The sequence below is a fragment of the Ceratotherium simum genome, chromosome 31, assembly GCF_057802395.1.
Source record: "Ceratotherium simum simum isolate JZ-2026a chromosome 31, ASM5780239v1, whole genome shotgun sequence".
Classification (NCBI taxonomy): Eukaryota; Metazoa; Chordata; class Mammalia; order Perissodactyla; family Rhinocerotidae; genus Ceratotherium; species Ceratotherium simum.
The window spans coordinates 32,861,951-32,881,219 of NC_141930.1; the positions used below are offsets into that span (position 1 = coordinate 32,861,951).

The window sequence follows — 19,269 nt, forward strand, 5'->3', positions numbered from 1 at the left end:
ATATGAATACATGAAGGCAACAGATAATTCAGTTTTGGGTCATTAATCAGGCAGAACAAACTCAAGGAAGAAGCTTGAATCACTGAAGCGCCTCTAAGCATCTGTGGAGCTCAAGTTTATGGCTGACAAGTGGGCATGGTCCTGGAAAATAGTAAACTGTCGTTACTTAAAGCATTTCTATGTTGATGGAATTTAAATATTAAATAATCCGTAACAGATAAAGTTTGTAGACTATATATTTAGGTATCTCAGGTTTTAAAAATTTTCTAAAATTGTTTTCATGTAATTGTAAAATGATCAAATTTTCTTGCCTTGTATTTCTTGCGTTTTATTTGTTGTTGCTGTTATGCAGATTTGTTATTCATAAAATGATGAATCATAAAACATGGTGATGACTGATATAGATGTTTCTTTATAATTTTTAATGGTTTTGTTATTTTAGTTAATCAGACTTTATAATAGTTGTTTCTGAAGTGTTGCAACCTATTTTTAAAACAGATTCTAATATTAATAAACTAGTTTGAAAAAATTCGTTCTGAAAATGTTATATATTCTGGTTTTCAAGTAGTGTTCTGAAATATTAGTTATTAATTTCAGATTATAAAAGTATCTTGCATACAAAGAGTAGTAGGTAGTGGGAAAATGTTTCATTCTACATAAAGTAGTGAGTGGTTTGAAGTTAAGTAATCCAAGTTGATGAGTCATTCAATGGGCTCCCTTTTGGTCTTTTTATATCGTTTGGTTTTGGTGACAGAAATTATAAAGATATAGTAGTTTTCTTCCTATCCTGTGTTTTGATGATTTCTTTGCAAGTTTTCTTGATGTTTGTGGATAATATTTCTACTTATTTTCAATTTTTAACTGAAAAACTTGCCATACAAGTAATTGGAAAAATCTCATTTCCAAGCAGTTTTATTTTACTTAATTATATACAGGGCATCAAAATACGTATTTTAAGGAAATATAAAGTAATCCAGGAAAATTAATTGCTAGTTATGTATTCCTTAGTACTAGATTGTACTTGATTATATGTAAGATAGAGAGAATAGATAGCTAAAACCTAATACTCTTCCAATGTTATTTATCCTGCTGCTTTGGATCTTTTTTATCAGTTCCTTTTTTCAAAAGTATTGTCATATCACTTATGGTTTAAATCGCATCTTTAAAGTTCTCTGTTGGGGATTATAGTGAACCCAAATATAGTAGGTGGGAAGTAATTCATTAACTACTCAGCATTAGAATATACAATGTAAAATGACCTTTTAAAAAATACAAATGTGTGTTTTTGTGTGTGCTTTATAAAAGGAAACTTGGTTCCTGAGTCTTAAAAGTGGTACTCCTTTTAGAAAAAAAATCATTATTATAATGTATGTACTTTTAAAATATCTTTCTATGTCTTAGTCCTATATCAGCAAATGAAATAATTTTGAGAGGTTACTCTGAATTTACTGTGCTTGGAGGTTGTAGGGAAGGGGGAGCTCTCTTGTATGGTTAGTCCTTTGCTTTACTTATGGTATTACCAGATTCATTGAAATTCCCTCATAACACTGACATTTAATTTCAAGGGTCCTCTAAAACGTTGACAAACTTTTCTAGTAAAGGATCAGATTGTAAATATTTTAGGCTTCCTGGGCTAAATGGTCTCTGTTGCAACTGCTCAACTCTGCCATTGTAGTACAAAAGCACCATAGATGCTATGTAAAGGCATGGACATGGGGTGTTCTAGCAATGCTTTGTTTACAAAAACAAGTGGCAGGCTGGATTTGGCCTGTTATCCGTAGTATGCTGAGGCCTGTTCTACTCTTCACACAGACTCTCCAGAACATGTTTATTTTAACCCACTCTGATCTAGACAGGTCTTGGGGCCTAGATTTTAAAGGCCCTTAGGTGTCTGGCTTTCACGAGGAAAGGAGAAGTTTGGGAAAGGTCAAATTATATGAATCTGTATTTGTACACGTACAGTAAGCAGAATAATCCCTCCGGCTGTAGTTACTTGGAAGAGTGAGTGAGTTAAAGGAGCCTAAATTTTAAACCTTTACTCTGTAAATACTTTGCAAATAAATGCTATGCGAATTACCAACTTATTTATAGCTACATTTCTGTATTTATGTAATATGTATACATGTGCATGTAGTTGAGTTGGCTTCCTAGAATGGATGCTTTATAGAGTGTGCCATTTCCTTGTAAAGCAATAGATCCTATCTCCCCTCCCCTCCAAGGATACTGTAGCTGATTTTGGAAGTATTCTAATATGCCAAATGAGTGCAGCATAGTTTGGTTTATTGAGGATTTTCATTCTATTTGAACAGAAGACCATTGTTTCTATATAGTTTGTCATATAAATGAGTCATGATATGAGTACTGGAAACAGTAATGAGATGTTAAAAAATAATATAACCTAGTACAGCCATGCGCCACGTAACAACGTTTCGGTCAACAATGGACCACACGTACGACAGTGGTCCCATAAGATTAGTACCATAGAGCCTAGGTCTGTGTAAGTACACTCTGTGTTGTTCTCACAATGATGAAATCGCCTAACGATGTATTTCTTATGATGTATCCCTATTGTTAAGTGACGTGTGACTGTAGGCATTATCTGTTCATTAAGTACATTATACTGTTCTAAGTGCTTTATCCACAGTACTAGAGGCAGTACTGGTGTCCACATTTCCCAGATGGGATAACTGAGACAGGCTGTAACCTGAGCTAGGCCAGTCTGTTTAGTTCTGATTTAGCTATGATGATGTCAGCACTAGTTTATTCTAATATTTCTTCCCAGCAGTAAACTGCTACCAATGAATTACAGTTTAGCAACTTAGCTTCAAACATAAAAGTTGAAGCTGTGCTTTTATTTTCATCATTTATTTCCTTCAGATTAGAATTAAAGAGTAATTGTTAACATGGTTAAATGCACTATAGCATTTTTATTAGAGAGCACCCCTACCCTGTTCATTAATGAGTCTTACTACCTATGTTGTGAATTACTGTTGGAGGCAGGGATGAGTTGGAGAGGCAATGCATTCCTCAAATTTAGTTGAGGTATAAGTTTTAAATTAAATTGAATTAGTATAATTTTTTGTATTTTATAAGGTTTAATTGATTTATGGCAATATCTAGTGTCCTCATTTTATTTTTAGTTAGAGGTTCATTTTCCATGTGATTCTATTTGCATTGGAAAAATTAAATGCTTCTGTCCTGTCAACTTTATCACTAGAATAGTCATGCTTCAGCTCTAAGAGAATTATGGCATACTTGAAGTAGTTTTGCTATCTGTAAATATATATTCAACATTATTTCAAAATATATCATAAATTTGAACATTTTGCTGTACTGATAATGTTCAGATGGTAGTTTTGCAACAATTATTGCAGATTGTAAAAACAGTTTTTAATCATGACAAACATTCAAATGGTGGGATAGGAATGCTTTGAAATAATCATCAAGTCAGTCAGTTATATTTTAACATCAGTAAGAAATGGCATGGGGAAAAGTTTGATGGCTTCAAACACAGTATTAGGAGAAGAAATTGTTGTTGAAATACAGGAAGGATCACTTTGATATGATGTACCTGTTGCATTTCTTATAAAATGTTTAGAGATTGTTTTTGATCCTATGGATTTTCCTAAAGCTTCATTCAATGAAAAATCACTGTATTTACTCTTAACACTTTGCTTTAAATAATGCTTGAATTATTCTGACATGAGTTTGATGCAGTTGGAAGGGAAAACACTTGAAAAGGTAAAGTCTTTGTTTTTTTAAAAATTTTTTTAATTCAATAGCTTAATTATTGACTGTAAGGATTTTTGAATTGTATAACTGCATTTGGAGATCAAGAGATTGTTTACCCTGGGTTTTCTTCCCAATGGAAAGGTCTGAAGTTTTGACTTGTTTTAACGAAGTAGTCATAGCTCTTAAAACTCAAAATGTATATTTTGACGAAGTGTTTTAAGAAAAAGAAATTTCTCTGATTCATTTGGCAAGTTTTTTGGATGAGGTATGAGAACAAGGTAGGATTCTTTCTGTGTCCTTGAAATCCTTTATTCCCTTGGAATAATTGTCTAGACTTTCAATGACAGCATCCTGTGGCACATGATAAACTAGGTGTGCAAATTGTCAGCCCCCACTTCCACAGTGTATTGAAGGGGAATGTTGTTTTTTCTACTCTCAGTCAGCTCCTAGACCTAGACTATCCGTCTAAGAGGGAAGCTGCAGGGCAAGGCTAGGTCACCCTGGTCTCCTAGCAGCTTATCAAAAGAATTATATGGGCAAGTTGGCAAGGTCCCTGCTGTGAACGAAATCATCTGTCCGTCTCAAGGTGAAGATATGTCAACATGCATCTGTAAAGAAAACCACTGCTAAGGTAAGTGATTAGAATCCTGGTGTTATTTTGGGCAAGTGTTCATGTTGTAAACCAAGATATATACGTGCTCTACATTTTCCCACAAATGATTTTCAGTGTACATTTTAGTAAGAGTATGTCAAATATTTTTCCCTCTCTGCATAAGAGAGTCTAAATAGCAGTCATTAAATTTTCAGGTTTAAATCAATAAATAATTGTAAGTCTAAAGTGAATGAATTTGCAGTTACTATACACATTTCAAAACTGTTTACTTTTTTTTGGTATACAGATAACTTACGTTGTTACGTATAATTTAGGAATATGAGTCATCTCTATCTCAGAAATTTTGTTTTGGAGATTTTCTTCAAAGAATAAAAATGATTGCTACTTTTCGTTTTACTAACAGACATACAGTTTTAATGAACTCCCCTAAATCAAGTATATAAAAACCAGGGAAAAAACACGTGAACCATACTTGGATGAGTAAGATTATAACCACATAGGAAGTATCATTTTGGTAAACTTGCTGTTTTTTTTTTTTCTTTTTCTTTTTTCCTTCTCAGGTTTCATTTTGTGTGTGGTTGATGTGAAAAGGTGGCATTTGGATTTTCTCTTTCACTATTTTTAACTTAGATTTTATGTGTAAATCAATAAATAGTACTATTTTATAATAAACTGAAAACTTCTGCTGGTTAGCTTATTGCTACAGTCTTCCAGGTTATACAGAAATTATATTTGTGGTTTTAAAATATATCCTTTGCCTATAGAGGTTTGTGGAAACTTAGGTAAGATGCAACTTTCAGAAGATAGGGAAAGCCTAAGGAAGAAAATGTTTTCTTTATTTTCTTCCCCACATTGGAAGAATTACTAGGAGTTGTAATTTACTCTGATAACATGGTAGCCATCAACTCGGTCTCAAATCAGTCATTTAGTTCTTTTTACATATGATATGAGCATGATAAGATATAGATATGGGCATATCCATAAACATTTGCCTGAAAAATTTTAATCATAGACTTTTTGAAAAAATATTATTAGTGGTAGAATTGGTATGAATTTATTTACATAAAATGCTATTATAAAAGTAAACTATAATTTTAGTATTAGAATACAAAATGTCTAAGTAGGATCCTCGACTGTGTACCTAGTCAGAAATACTAAAGCTCATCTGTAAGTCCTTAATTAGGAAAGATAATCCTTATCCATTTGCATATTTAAAAAATAATGTAAGTATATGCAATTTGAGGGTTGTTTTGTTTTATTTACTAATATGAAGGATTCATGTATTATTGGTGGAAAAGGTCAAGCCATAGTTATAAGTATCATAAATAACCCTCAGATGGGACACTATCTCTGGTAGACACTTTTCTTACAACTACTAAATTGATAGTGTTACAACTTTTTTGTAATGTGTTTGGCATGTGAATTCTCTACTGAGCTCTAGATGTCCAGTTCAGCATTTAAAAATATTACTTTTCTCCCCAATTTTATTTATGTCCTTGAAGCTTTACTCTTTTGTTATCTAGAAATAGTCCAGTCCGTTTGGAATATTGTCTTGTTTGGAATATTGTCTAGTTTAATTAAACTTTCAATTTCGAGTATTCTGGTAAATGAAATTAATTTAAATATGTTAAATGCAAGTGTAAAGACCCCATGTGAGCATTTGTTAGAAGTATATGTTCCATTTGCATTAGTGGAAATTATTTATAAATTTAGAGATCAGATTTTTCTCTATAATGATCCTTTCTATTACTCCCCAAGTAGCGGCAAATATACTTGTTCCGACCTGCATTGCAAGGGAAAACATGAAGTTGTTTCCTAAAATAGGGGTAGTTTATTTAAGATCTTTAAAAAGTTCCAAAAAAAATGTCTTTCAGTTATAGGACAGTTGATTTATTCATTAAAGGCAAGGATTTGTTTTTTTTACTATTTGAGTTTTGCTTTTTTTGGCATTTAGGGGAAAAAAATCATGTATTCTGTGACATGAAGCTACAGTTATTTATAGTAACCAGTTTACTAAAACAAGAACTGTCATAGTTGATATCGAGAGTGCCATAGGCACATATTTTTTCTGTAACTATTTCTGGACAAGTTTCTCTTCTAGTCTTGAGATTTTTGTGATAAGCATATTTAATTTGTCAAGTTTGGGTTCCTATTCAAGATTGGTTGGTGGAAAAGTTGACAAAACATTTGTTTCTTATATGGTTCACTTATTTAGTAAATGTTTTTTGAGGACTGTAATAGGTGATGGAGATACAATTAAAATTCAGAAGAAATATTCAAAGAGATGTGAGGAAAACATTTCAAAGGAAAGACGGTTAAAAGAGAAGGTATTTGAAGTTCCTTTTGACAAGTGATGAGTAGAAGGGTAGTTGTTTAGTATTTTCAATTTATGTGGCTATTGAAAAAATATATATCCACACACATATATATAAAAGAAATACTGAGATATTTTACATTATTTTTGTACTAAATCTTTGAACTCCCATGTGAATTTTATCCTTACAGTACGTCTCAGTTTGGACTAGCCACACTTTAAGTGCTCAATATCCGCGTGGGGGCCTGGTGGCTACGATCTTGGATAGTGTGGCCCTAGATTGTCCTGTCTCACCTTTCAGATCACAGCTTGTCATTTGTTAGGAAACCTTTCTCTGATTCCCTAGGTCTTTCAGTTTCCTTTCATCCTCAGTCTTTTAGAATTGTATTCTTTTCCTTTAGAGCATTTATCATAGTTCTAAGTTAATCTTTACTTAGTGAGGTTGTTTGATGCTTGTCCGTTCCACTAGATAATAGGCATGAGTGTTTCCCATTGTATTGCCAGTCTTTAAACACAACTGGTGCCAATAAATAGTATTTGACTTAATGAGTAATGCTAATTACTAGTATTGGGTAACTTGACCAGAGTCACACATTTGATTTTAGAATCAGGCACTAAATTCTTTCTAATTCATTTTGCTGGGATGAGTATGTATAAAATATCACTAATATGAGAAGTGGTTTTAATCATAAGTTGTTTACTTCTAATGGTGTTTTCATAGGTAATAGTTCTGTAAGCTGTCATGTATTTTTAACTAGTAGGAAGCTTTTAAAACTATAAGGATATTTTTGAGTTGATTTAACAGACCTGATGATAAAAGAGGTTTAATAATTCAAATTTTTTTACTTAAATTTCCTGCTCACATTTATCCTGAAAATTATAAGACCTACTTAAATTATTATAAAATTAAATTATTTAAAATGAATTTTTATAAGAATGAAGATTTTTGGATACACTTCACTGAATGTAGTAGTCTAACTTTTTAAAGAATGCTTACCAGGTGAGTTTGATAAAATGATTAAACCACGTGATCCTCAGTACATAATTTACTAAAAAGCCAAGAAATTATATTTTGGTCATATTTTAGGCAATCATAGGTTGTACTATAGTCTTGAGTATAAAAAAGAAATTAAACATGGTCCTTAACCTAGGTAAGTTCACACTTTTGTGTGTACTATGTAAGTAGAAAGAGTGAGATGCTGTTAAAGAGTTGGGTAAGATTTCGTTGCAAAGCTAATATTTGAACTGTATCTTGAAGGGATAGTAGGTGTTTATCAAAGGAAGAAGAGAGGGAAGGGTATTTCAGTCAAAGGAACAGCAAATACACAGTTACACGGTTTCAAAACACTTTGTAATAGTTCCTCTAAGCAATTAGCACTAAATAATTCAGTCTGGCTACAACATAGTATGTATGGGTAGGCGCAGAGCCAGGAAATAAGTCTGGAAAGGCATCTTGACGCTAGATTCATAAAGAGCACCCTGTGGCACTCTGAGGACCTTGGACCTATTCCTGTGCAGTAGGGAGCAAAATGATGGAAAGGAGACCTGAAAAGTGAGCAGTGAGGAGGCGGTTACAGTAAAAGAAATAGTAGGGCATGGACTGCCTTAGTGTGGGGGGTGGGCAGAGGGTACAGGGTATACACTGTTTATTCACCCCCACGCCAACCCCTTCCCCTCCACCAAGAACTCATGAATTGAGGAGAGGGTATAAATCGGGCAGACTCTTCTTTAAATATCAGAGATCATAATGTGTCTGTGTTACAGTGAATTTTAATGGAAACTTACTGTGTAATAAGTCTGTTAATTACTAAAGACAGGATACATTTTACAAAGTAAAAATGATTATGATTCACTCGGTGTCACTTTTCACTGCATGCTGAGACTAAAAATGTAAATTATTTCATCCTCAGTGATAGCCTGATTTTGCTGTGTGGTCATATTAACTTTAAACAAGTTAACAGTGAAAGGAGGGGGCGGGCCCTGTGGCCTAGGGGTCCTAGGGGTTCAAGTTCAGCGCGGTCCGCTCTGGCGGCCTGGGTTCGCGGATTTGGATCCCAGACGCGGACCTACTCCACCCATCAGCCATGCTGTGGAGGCATCCCACATACAAAGTAGAGGAAGACTGGCACACATGTTAGCTCAGGGCGAATCTTCCTCACCAAAAAAAAAAAAAAAAGTGAAAGGATATTCCATGAATTAATTTAAAAAGGGGTTACATGTTTTACTAGTGCGTTGGAGTTTTAATTACATGTTATATGTTAGAGACTATTTTCAGACTTGTCAGAATTTAAGGAATGAAGTAGAAGTCTAAATAGGATAGTTTGTAAAAGCATAACTCTGTATACCATGAACCAACACTGGAACCAGGAACAAGCAGCCTGAATAAAATGCCGTGGCTTTGAAACTGTCTCTCTTCTTTTGTTGCATAGGGAGATTACAGGGGCCAAAGCAGCAGTAAGAAAAAACGCTATTTATTCTGCTTTCTGTCCCAATCCTGTAACATAGCTTTGCTGAAATTTATTAGGAAAGTCTCCCTAGTCTTAGTGGTTGCAAGGGTCTACGGGCAGGACACTGGCGTGTTTTCCTGACAACGCTTTGCCACTGTCATACACAGCAGGCAAGTCAAACCGAGCTGAATGCTGCACGAGTCCTTCCCGTTTCCACTGGCCCTTCAGCTGTGTTTGGAAAGGGCAGTGGAGAGTGGTCTGACTCTTGTTCTCATCCTTATCATGTGTCATTTGTGGGGCATCACAAGGTTGGTGTTGTGACAGGCTTTTCATTATATTCACCTTTTAAGCCTTAAGTGAGGTTTCAGTGTGGCAAAAATAGGTTAATGTTTTAAAAACATACTGTATTACTGACTGTAAAACAATATATGTGATCAGTGTTAAACTTCATAAATGATATTTAAATCAAATTTCATAATGATATTCTTATAATTGATTTTGATAACTTCACTATTTCAAAGAGCTGAATTATATTATTCTTTTAGATATAATCTTTTGTTTAAATGAATTAAAATATATTTGTTTTTCCATGCAGATTTGAGTTCTGTGAACCTGCATTTGTGGTTGGTAATTGCCTCCAGATAGCATCTGACAGTCATCAGTATGATCGAATTTACTGTGGAGCTGGAGTCCAGAAAGACCATGAAAACTACATGAAAATATTACTAAAAGTGGGAGGCATTCTAGTCATGCCCATAGAAGATCAGGTGACTTCTGCTGTCCTTTTGCTTAATGGCCTAGGAAGCAAACACATTAGTTTAAGGTGGGAAGTGATACATCAGTGAGAAGTACATTGTAATTTTTAAAGGAGTACTTTTCTCAGATCTATATAGAAAAAACTTGAAATGGAGTCTTAGTGATTTAAGCAATGCAGAGAGAGAAGAGATCCCTATACTAGGATTAGAGGAGACGGGCTTTCACCCAAGCTTAGCTGCTGCCTGAGTGGTGTTGGCCTGGGTGCTCCCTCCTCAGTTTCCTCACCTGGAGGTGTTGAGTTGAATGTGATGATCTCTGCTAGCTGTTTGGTTTTCAACATTCTTTAATTCTTTGAACATACAGAAAAGAAATCCTGTTTGGGGTTTGGTCTGAACTGCTTAACTCCGTTAAAGAAACAAGTAAATTTTTAGATTTTCATTTAGTACTGTGTAGATCCCTTTTGAAAATATTCTTCAGCTGCGTTTGGTTTGGAATTATTAGGTATAATAAATATATGAAATACTAATTTATTCACAAAATGGGTGGGGCTTTCAAGACCAAATTACTTAAAAAATTTATAAGAATGTATTTCAAGAAAGTGTCTTTAGGGGGCTGGCCTGGTCCTATAATGGTTAAGTTCGTGCGCTCCACTTCGGCGGCCCAAGGTTCGCAAATTCGGATCCCAGGTGCAGGTGTACACACTACTTATCAAGCCGTGCTGTGGTGGTGTCCCATATAAAATAGAGGAAGATGGGCATGGATGTTAGCCCAGGGCCAGTCTTCCTCAGCAAAAAGAGAAGGATTGGCAACAGATGTTAGCTCAGGGCTAGTCTTCCTCACACACACATACACAAGAGTATCTTTAATATTCGTTAACCTAAATCTGAGATTTTTAAAACACCTTGTGGTTTGTACAGTAGAAGATAGATTGTCTAAGATGACTGGGACTTAGCATGATCATTTTGGAGTTTATATATCTTGGGGGGTCCCTTAACATCACAACACGTTATTTGCAGCTCAGTGGATTTCACCATTACCATGCATTGTGCTCTGTAGCAAATTGTTTGTCAGTTATTAAAAAGACAATATAAAACCATTCATTAAAAAACGTTCCTGGGAAAATGTTCCTTGGATGCTTCTAGAGTTGAGATTCCTAGATGAACAATCTTTTTCTGTTTTCCTTTAAAGATGCTTTTTCAAACATTTAAAATATGGTTTATCATTAGTATTTTATTACATATTTGTTATATACTGTTGTACTAATGCAAAATATAGTAATGGGCTGATTTTTATAATATAAACTGAAGATACTAATTCACTTTGATTAAGCTGTGTACTGAGCTAATATTTTTTTCCAAGAACTAGCAATGGGTGTTTGCTGAGTAGCTATAACTTCTAATCCCTTTGTGACTAATTGCATTTATTTGTGAATTATCAGTTAGAATCTATATTTTATTACTATCATGGAAGATCATGAAGTTGACTCATTGGTACAGTAATCAAAACATGGTTTTATTAGTTTAATGCTTTAACTAAACTACTGAACCCATGTGAGACGTATATTTTGGAAGCCAGTGGCAGGTATGGATTGGAATAATACCCCTAGAAGCTATCAGACCCCAAATATAACATCAGAGTCACTTGGCCATATTTGGATATTCCATTTGCATTGAAATATCTATCGTGAACAGCAAATATATTACTTTATGGTAAATATTTAAATGAAAGTAATTTGGTTGCATTCAAATATAAGTGATTATATAGCAGTCATTGACAATTATTCTTTAAAACAAAATTGTGATGAAGGTGATCACGTTTCTGGGATTAAGTTATTTTATTTCTCTTTTCCCTCTAAATAGTTAACACAAATTATGCGAACTGGACAAAACACTTGGGAAAGTAAAAATATCCTTGCTGTTTCATTTGCTCCACTTGTGCAACCAAGTAAGAATGATAATGGGAAAGCAGATTCTGTGGGACTCCGTAAGTAGCTGTTGGTCCTTTTCAGTCGAACTGTGACTTAACTCCTATGCTTGGGGTTTAATGGACTATGTAATCATGGAGAATTAAATCAAATATACAGTAGTAATATATTCAATATATGAAGGATTTATTCAACTTTTTTTGTGTGTGTGTGTGTGGATGAAGCCCCTACCTCGCACGAGGCACTGTTAGCTGCCTTCATGGAAACAGGAAAAGAAAGGGCAGGTCAAACAAAAATGAATATATTAATTATAGTAAATTTGTTGGCATCATTTTTCATACAGAGGGACAGCAAACACAAAAGCCTTTGTTTAGGCTGAAAAGAGCTTGGTCGTTCCAAGACCAGAAATATATTTTAGGGTAGTTAAAGCTCATTGGCTAGGCCGTAAAGGATAGATTATACAAGACTTTCGTTACACTCAAGGAGAGAGTCAGTGTTGCTGTGGATCTAGTTGTTTGAAGTTAGGAACGTAGTGAACTGTGTAGACGGTGGAGGGAAAGAGGGATCTGAAGTTTTGCCTTGAGCGGGTAACTCAGTGATGGCACCGCTCATTGCTCTTTGGAATACTAGGGGTGCGGTAGTTTGGAAATAGGTGTAGGGAGATCAGATACTTTATTTTGACCATGTTTGAGTTTCCTGTTAGCATATAAATGTCAGGTAGTCAAGTGGATGTAAATCTGCACGAGGGAGGTATCAACTGAGAATCCTAAACATAAAGCTGGCACTTTAAGCCGTGAGAATGGATGAAAACACTTAGGGGAGAGTGGAGATGGAAAAGAGGTGTTAGGATTGGACCTGTGGTCCACCAAATTCAGAGATAAAACAGAGGAAGACAAATTTTAGCAGAGGAAGGGCCGAGAGATGGGAGGACACCAGTGTGCACAGTGTGAAAACCAAGAAAGAAACGTGTTTCAAGAAGGAGAGTAATCAGTTTAGTGAGGGCTACTGAGATCTCTAGAGAGAAGAGGTGAGAGAAATATTAATTGGTTTAACATATATCATGGTTTTAGAAATCGTTAAGTAAAGTTCTTTACCAAAAACGAACTTTACCGTAGTAGACCTCTTGCTTTAATTTGCTTTTTAAATGAATTTATTTCATAGGAACCTGGCTTTATAGAGAAATTTTTTATTTTCGATGTTCATTTTACCCTCTTTCAAGGTATGTAATTTTGTGGCCATTTGGGGTGGTTTTGGGAATTATATGAAGTAGTATTTATAAAGTGTTTGGCATGTAATAATTTTTAGGATCAGTAAATTACCCCCATTTTCCTTGCTCAGGTTGTTACCAATGGAGAGATGGACTTGATCAGATAGCTAGGAATTGAAATGTCAACTTTTTACCAACCAAAGTAGGTGGGGGAATATGGCTTAGGTCTGTACCTTTAAATTAGACAGACTTAACCCTCCCAGTTACAGGCAGCAGTGGCCAGCCCCCACCATGTGAGCTTACCCTGTAAATATGTGGGTGAGCAGAGCTCCATTGTGCACTTGTAAGTAGACATATCCCAGAGGAAAAGAGACATATCCCAAAGGGAGGAGCCACCCATGGCTGCTTCTTCCACACACACAGACTATACAAGCCGCTCCTCCTGCCTCAGGGAGGAGTGAGTGTGCTGACACAGAGACCTATGGAGCTCTGCGGTAAACGTCAGGGGCATGGAGGTCTCTTTCTCGGGACCCTGGGAGAGGGCTCACTAGCGTTCTTCTCTAACAGGAGCTGCCGTCCAAGGAGACCTGTTGACCAGTCTCTATGGATTCATAAGATTCATACATTCTGACACAGTGCTCTTATTTTGATCTCATTTAGAAAGAAGTTAGGCACTCAGTTGTAAAAAAAAAAAAAAATTTGAACCTTTCGTAATTTAGAAAGTGTTATCAACCATTTTTTTCAGATATACTTGTTGCTAATACATGCTACTTATGGAAAAGATTTGAGTCAACCTACACAACAAATCCACATAAAACTATTATATAAGGAAACTTGAGTATAAGGAAAATTAAAAATAAAGTAAGAATGATAAAAAACAAACCAAAGGATTATAAAAAAGACTCATTCTATTACAAATGTAAAGTTACTCCGCTGAAATGTTAAATTTAAACTTCTTTCCAGTCTAGTCAAAAAGAGATACATGCTGGGTATGATCTGGGACCGAAGGGGATTTCTTTCTTTCTAGCACCAGAATCAAGTAATTGTCACTTATATTTAGCTGCATTATACAGTTATTTCAGTGAAGTCTACTTTTTAGTAGACTATACACACACCACACCCATATATATACATGTATGTATGTATAAATGTATGTGTAAAATATATGTACTATATAACATAGTAGACTATACTATAATATTGAATACTTAAACTCCTTGCTAAAAGCAAGAGTAGTAACAAAGCTATTTCCTTGCTTCTATTTTCCCAACATTAGAATTACAGTTTATTTATGACAGTTTTATTTAACCTGTCATAACTTGTTGGAAAGTCACAAAGAGAAGTAATGAAAAAATTCTCTGGCACAATTTGGCTTTGACAGTGGCCTAGCCATAAGCATAATGTGCATCTTGTGTAAGTGTACTTTTAGAGCCCCTGTAGATTTCTGTGCAATAGCTATTTAAGTGTTTCACTTCGTAACTGACACTGTTAGAACCCTCAGCATTTTTCTTTTTATCTGACAGTTTTCCTGGTTTCCTTTAGGAGAGTCTTGGTTGTAAATGTGGTTTATGGTAACGTAATTTATGAATGATGATATGCTGTAAATGAACAGTTTCTGTTCTTCATTTTAAGGAGTCAGCACAAATAGATCTAGGTAATTAATGAGACTGTCATTGGTTGGGTTGATTGACATTTATAACTGTGAATGTAAAGTAGGAGTAAATTTAGTGGAAAAGGATAAAATGGGGGAAGAACCTAAATTAAAAAAAATCTTTCACACCTCTGAAATATTTACAGGTGAAATGATCTGTCTAAACTTTTCGTCAAAATAATCTGGGAGAGGGATGGGAAGAGGAAATGGAGTGTTGATGAAGTAGGATTAGCCATAAGGAGTAATTATTGAAGCTGAGTGTTTGGTATAAATGGGGTTCCTTATACTATTGACTCTCTTTTTGTATGTACTTGAAAGTTTCTATCATAAAAAGAAAAAAAAGTCATCAGCTACCAACATAAAAATGAGTCAGGAATTTGAATTTCTAAAAAACGCTTCATGTAGTAATGTTCGCAGAATGAAAAAAGTTTGAAAATTATTGTCAAAATTTAATAGGATGTATGGAGAATAAGAGCCAGTTTCCTTTTCTGTTAAAATAGCTTTCTGTTCAGAGAACATTATTTCATTAATTGTAGGGAGTTAAAATATGAAAGAATGTTAGTACAAAAAAAACCCTAAAAAAGTACACAGGCAAATTCTTGGCTAAATGTATTTTGTAGCTGTGAAATTGCTCATATAAACAGTTACTGAAGTGTGGTTATAACTTTTCCTCAGGTTTATCACTAATTTTTATTCAACTTAAAGTCATATTTCTTTGTTTTTTCTTTGATGTAAGACATTCTAAAAACGATACACTGCTTAAAGTTCAGGGCAGGCCCCTTGGAAAGGGGTAAAGGAAAAACTCCATCAACTAAAGGAAAACTTTGTTTCCTCTGTGCACCACCCACCGAATACTGGTGTACTCCAGGTGTGTGGGTTTTTCCACATCAAGCAATTCTCCATTTCTTTGCGGACACCAACTAGGTGTCCTGTGATCTAACTCAGTTCTGACACTAACCTGTGTTAGCACAGACCCCACAGGTTAAGGGTTCTATCCCACAAGACTGCCCCTTTCTTCCAACTTTAGACACCAGTCCCAAGTGCAAGTTGTCACCCGTGTTTCTGATAGCCTGGCTATATATCAGAGGCTCCCATGACCCCCTCCTAGAGTGCGATAATTTGTTAGAGTGGCTCATAGAACCCAGGAAAACAGTTTATTTACTAGATTATCGGTTTGTTATAAAAGGATCCAACAGCAGCCAGATGGAAGTGATGCATAGAGCAAGGTATGTGGGAAGGGTGCAGAGCTTCCATGCCTTTTTTGGGTGTGCCACCCTCCCAGCACCTCCACATATTCATCGGCCCAGAATTGCTGAACCCTTTTAGCTAGGGCTTTTATGGAGGCTTGATTGATTATATCATTGGTCATTGGTCATTAACTCAACCTCCAGCCCGTCCCCCTCTGAAAGTTCCAATCCTCTAATCACATGGTTGGTTTGCCCTGACAACCAGCCCAGCATCCTTAGGGGCTTACCAAAAGTCACCTCATTAACATCAACTTGGGTGTAGTTGAAAGGAACTTCTTATGAACAACCTTTATGCTCTTATCACTTAGGAAATTTCAGGTGTCTTAGGAGCTCTGTGTCAGGAATGGGAAGCCAAATGTATATTTCTTATTATAAATCATGGTATCACAAGGGACAAAAGAGACTTCATAAATTGTGGCACTATACCAGATTGAGCTGTTTGAAGTTGCTGTTTTTATAGGTTAAAAATAGCAAAAAATTGTTGGTTTTGTGGATTTTACCTAAATAAAATGCCCTTTTCAGTCTTTGTTAACAAGTAAAAATGTAAGTGCTGACTGCTGGGTTCCTATAAAATCTAAATAGAGACTTCCTTTTGGGAAACAAACAGAGCTTACATGTGTGTGTTAGAGATAACCTTAATTGTAATTTTGGAGTGAAAGCTTCAATTCAGAATAAAATTTTATTGCAGTCAGGATTAGTATTTTCTGGTCCATTAAATTCTTCTCTCATAACTGGAAGCATTAGAAACAAGGGAATGTTAAAGAATAGAAAATATTGGTGATTTTTTAATAGGTAGGGCTGAGAATTATCTAAAAGTTTTTGTATCATTCAGAAGAACTTTTAAATGAAGCCGATGTGGATGCTATTTTAGGACTTCTGAGTATTAGAAACTGCTAAAATAAAGTCTAAATCCTTTTCCACTCTGGGTCTAGTTGGTTTTTATGAAGTTCAGGTATTCTGATAGTTTAGGATTGAAAGCTTCATTATTCTAACAGTGTCCCTGGAATAACAGACAGTGTTGGCAGAGGAATAACGTAATTAAGGTATTGAAAGAGAATACCAGTAATGTAAGAGAAGTTCAAGTGCAGCTGAAAAGACTCATTATAGCTTCTATTTCTTAGCTCCTTTTAATTTCTAAAACTCTTTTATAGATTATTTTCCACCCTCCCCTTTTGCAGAGTCTGCGCGAGCTTCGGCCTTTCTTGTTCCCTGTCTACACTTCCTTTTGGGCACTTTCCTGGTCTTTGTATGTCACAATGGGCTGATGACTCCCAGATTTCTATCTTCAGCCCTGACCTTGCCCCTGAGTCTCAGAGTCATGACTAAACTGCTTGTGGTTGGAAAGGAGCATAGACTCTGAAGTCAGATGCCTGCATTCAGGTCCCAGCTCACATTACTTAGGACCTCTGTGACCTTGAGCAAGCTATTTAAACTCTCTTGACTTCACTTTCCTCACTTAGCATTAACTGGGTTGTTACACGTAAAACATCAAAATGGTGACTGGTATGTCGTTGTTATTATTCCTGAAATCTCCATTTTGTGTAGGTAATAGACACTTGAGTTTTAACACAAACAAAACAAATTTTTGATTTTCTTCTCCTCAAACTGTTCTTCCTTTTTGTCATGTCAGTAATTGACATTAGTGTTTGCCTAGTCGCTTGGGCCAAAAACTTTCCCACATGCAATTCCTGTTCATCCTGTCTTCAAAATATGTTTCAGATTTGTCCACTACTCTTCATCTTTACTGCTACCCTCCCCCACTCCCACTTCCACCATAGTGTGGTCATATCTCACATGGATTACTGGAGTGTTCCAGCTAACCTACTTTCTCTCTTGACAATCTGTGCTCCACAGAGGAGCCAGAGCATCATTTTCATGTAACCTCTGGCTTATGAAAACCCGTGAGTAGCTGCATGGTAAATGTAATGCACATTCCACAAGACCATGCATGATCAGGTTTTTTTTTACTATTTTCCTCCTGCTCCAAACTTCACCTACACTAGCCTTCTTTCAGCTCCTTGAACATGCCAAGCTCATGTACCTCGTAGGGCTTTGATATTCCCTCTGCCCCAAGGTATTTACATGGCTATTTGCTCATGTCATTTAGATCCTAGCTCAGACTGACTTCCTCAGGTAGACCATTTGGACTGCCCAATCGAAAGTAGCCATGCCCTTGTGTTACTTTCTGCATCATTGGTGTTTTTTCCCATATTCCCTGTTTTGTTTTTTTTTCCATAATTATTTTTTATCAACACCCTCCCCCCCCAAACATATAATCTGCATAAGACCAAGGACTTTCTTAGTCTAAATCATCTGCTGTCTGAATGAGTTCTTTAACAGTACCTGGTATATAGTTTAACACAGAGTTGTTGAATGAATGTTAAATAACTTAATGAACAGTTTTGTAAGGTAGGCAAAGTGGGTGATATTTTACACGTTTTAACATAGAAGGCGTGAGATCTCACATCTGTTGTTACTTATCCATGTTCACAAAACTAATTGTTGGGAGAAGCAGGGTTTGAACTCCAGTTGTTGTAGTTTCAGTTTCCACCTCATATAGTGCGGGGCAGGCCCAGACAGTAGAACAAATGATTTCTAGCCAAACATGCCCGATATGGCTCTTTGGAATTCTTTTCCATTTCAGGTTTCAGTAGAGAGTTGAAAAAAGACAATTTGAAGAAAAGGTTTTGTAGTGGGCCAAATAGGTGTATGTTAAGGGATCTTTGAATCAGTCTAAAAAGTCTCCTATCCTGGGGTTTTGTGAAAAGCTATACCTACTACGGCAGGATGTATCCAGTTTGTGATTGGGCATAGCCCAAGGCACTGGGGTACCGGGAGAAGAACACAGGAAGCACGTTGTGAGCCTTGGACAGCATGATGTACTGTGCAAGGCTAGTGCCTACAGGGCCCTGTGCAGAGTGTGAAGAGGAACGCCACGGCTCCTCCCCTCCTAGAGCTCACAGTCTGATGGCAAAGACAGACCACACGTGAATAACTCAAGAAGGCAGGGTTTCAAATGTTCTAACAAAAACTTTTGGAAGGGAGGCATCCAGAAAAGAGTATCAAAAGTAAAGAAATAAAAAATAAATGATGAAGACTTTTTTAATGTTGTTTAACTATGTTTTGTTTAGATATTTGAGAAGGATCCTTGACAATAGTTTTATTTCCACAGGGATGGAAACTAGGAGAAGTAAATTTCAGGTGGGAACTATAGAGAATTTATTTCTCTATGTGGAAAGTATTGGAACAGGCTACGAAGAAGAGTATGTGGTTCTAGGGCTTCTGCATTTATGTATCTGAGGGAGATGGGAGGGAAGCAGACAGGATATGTTCCAACTCGGTGATGTATTGGATAGAAGTGAACATCAGTAACTTAAA

The 19,269-nt window shown here is 35.8% G+C and overlaps 1 protein-coding gene across 6 annotated transcripts in view; it reads left to right on the forward strand.

Moving 5' to 3' along the window:
- PCMTD1 (protein-L-isoaspartate (D-aspartate) O-methyltransferase domain containing 1) overlaps positions 1-19,269 on the forward strand; it is a 74,658-nt gene that overhangs the window by 51,372 nt on the left and 4,017 nt on the right. For 5 of the 6 annotated variants that reach the window (XM_014791525.2, XM_004435691.3, XM_087420577.1 and 2 more), the window contains 2 exons: positions 9,702-9,873; positions 11,722-11,845. In XM_014791525.2, coding sequence (XP_014647011.1) covers positions 9,820-9,873; positions 11,722-11,845 — 178 coding nt within the window. In that variant the 5' untranslated portion in view covers positions 9,702-9,819. Of the gene's footprint in view, positions 1-4,171; positions 4,364-9,701; positions 9,874-11,721; positions 11,846-19,269 lie in introns of all 6 variants that reach the window. The other variant, XM_014791526.2, reaches the window with a different exon arrangement.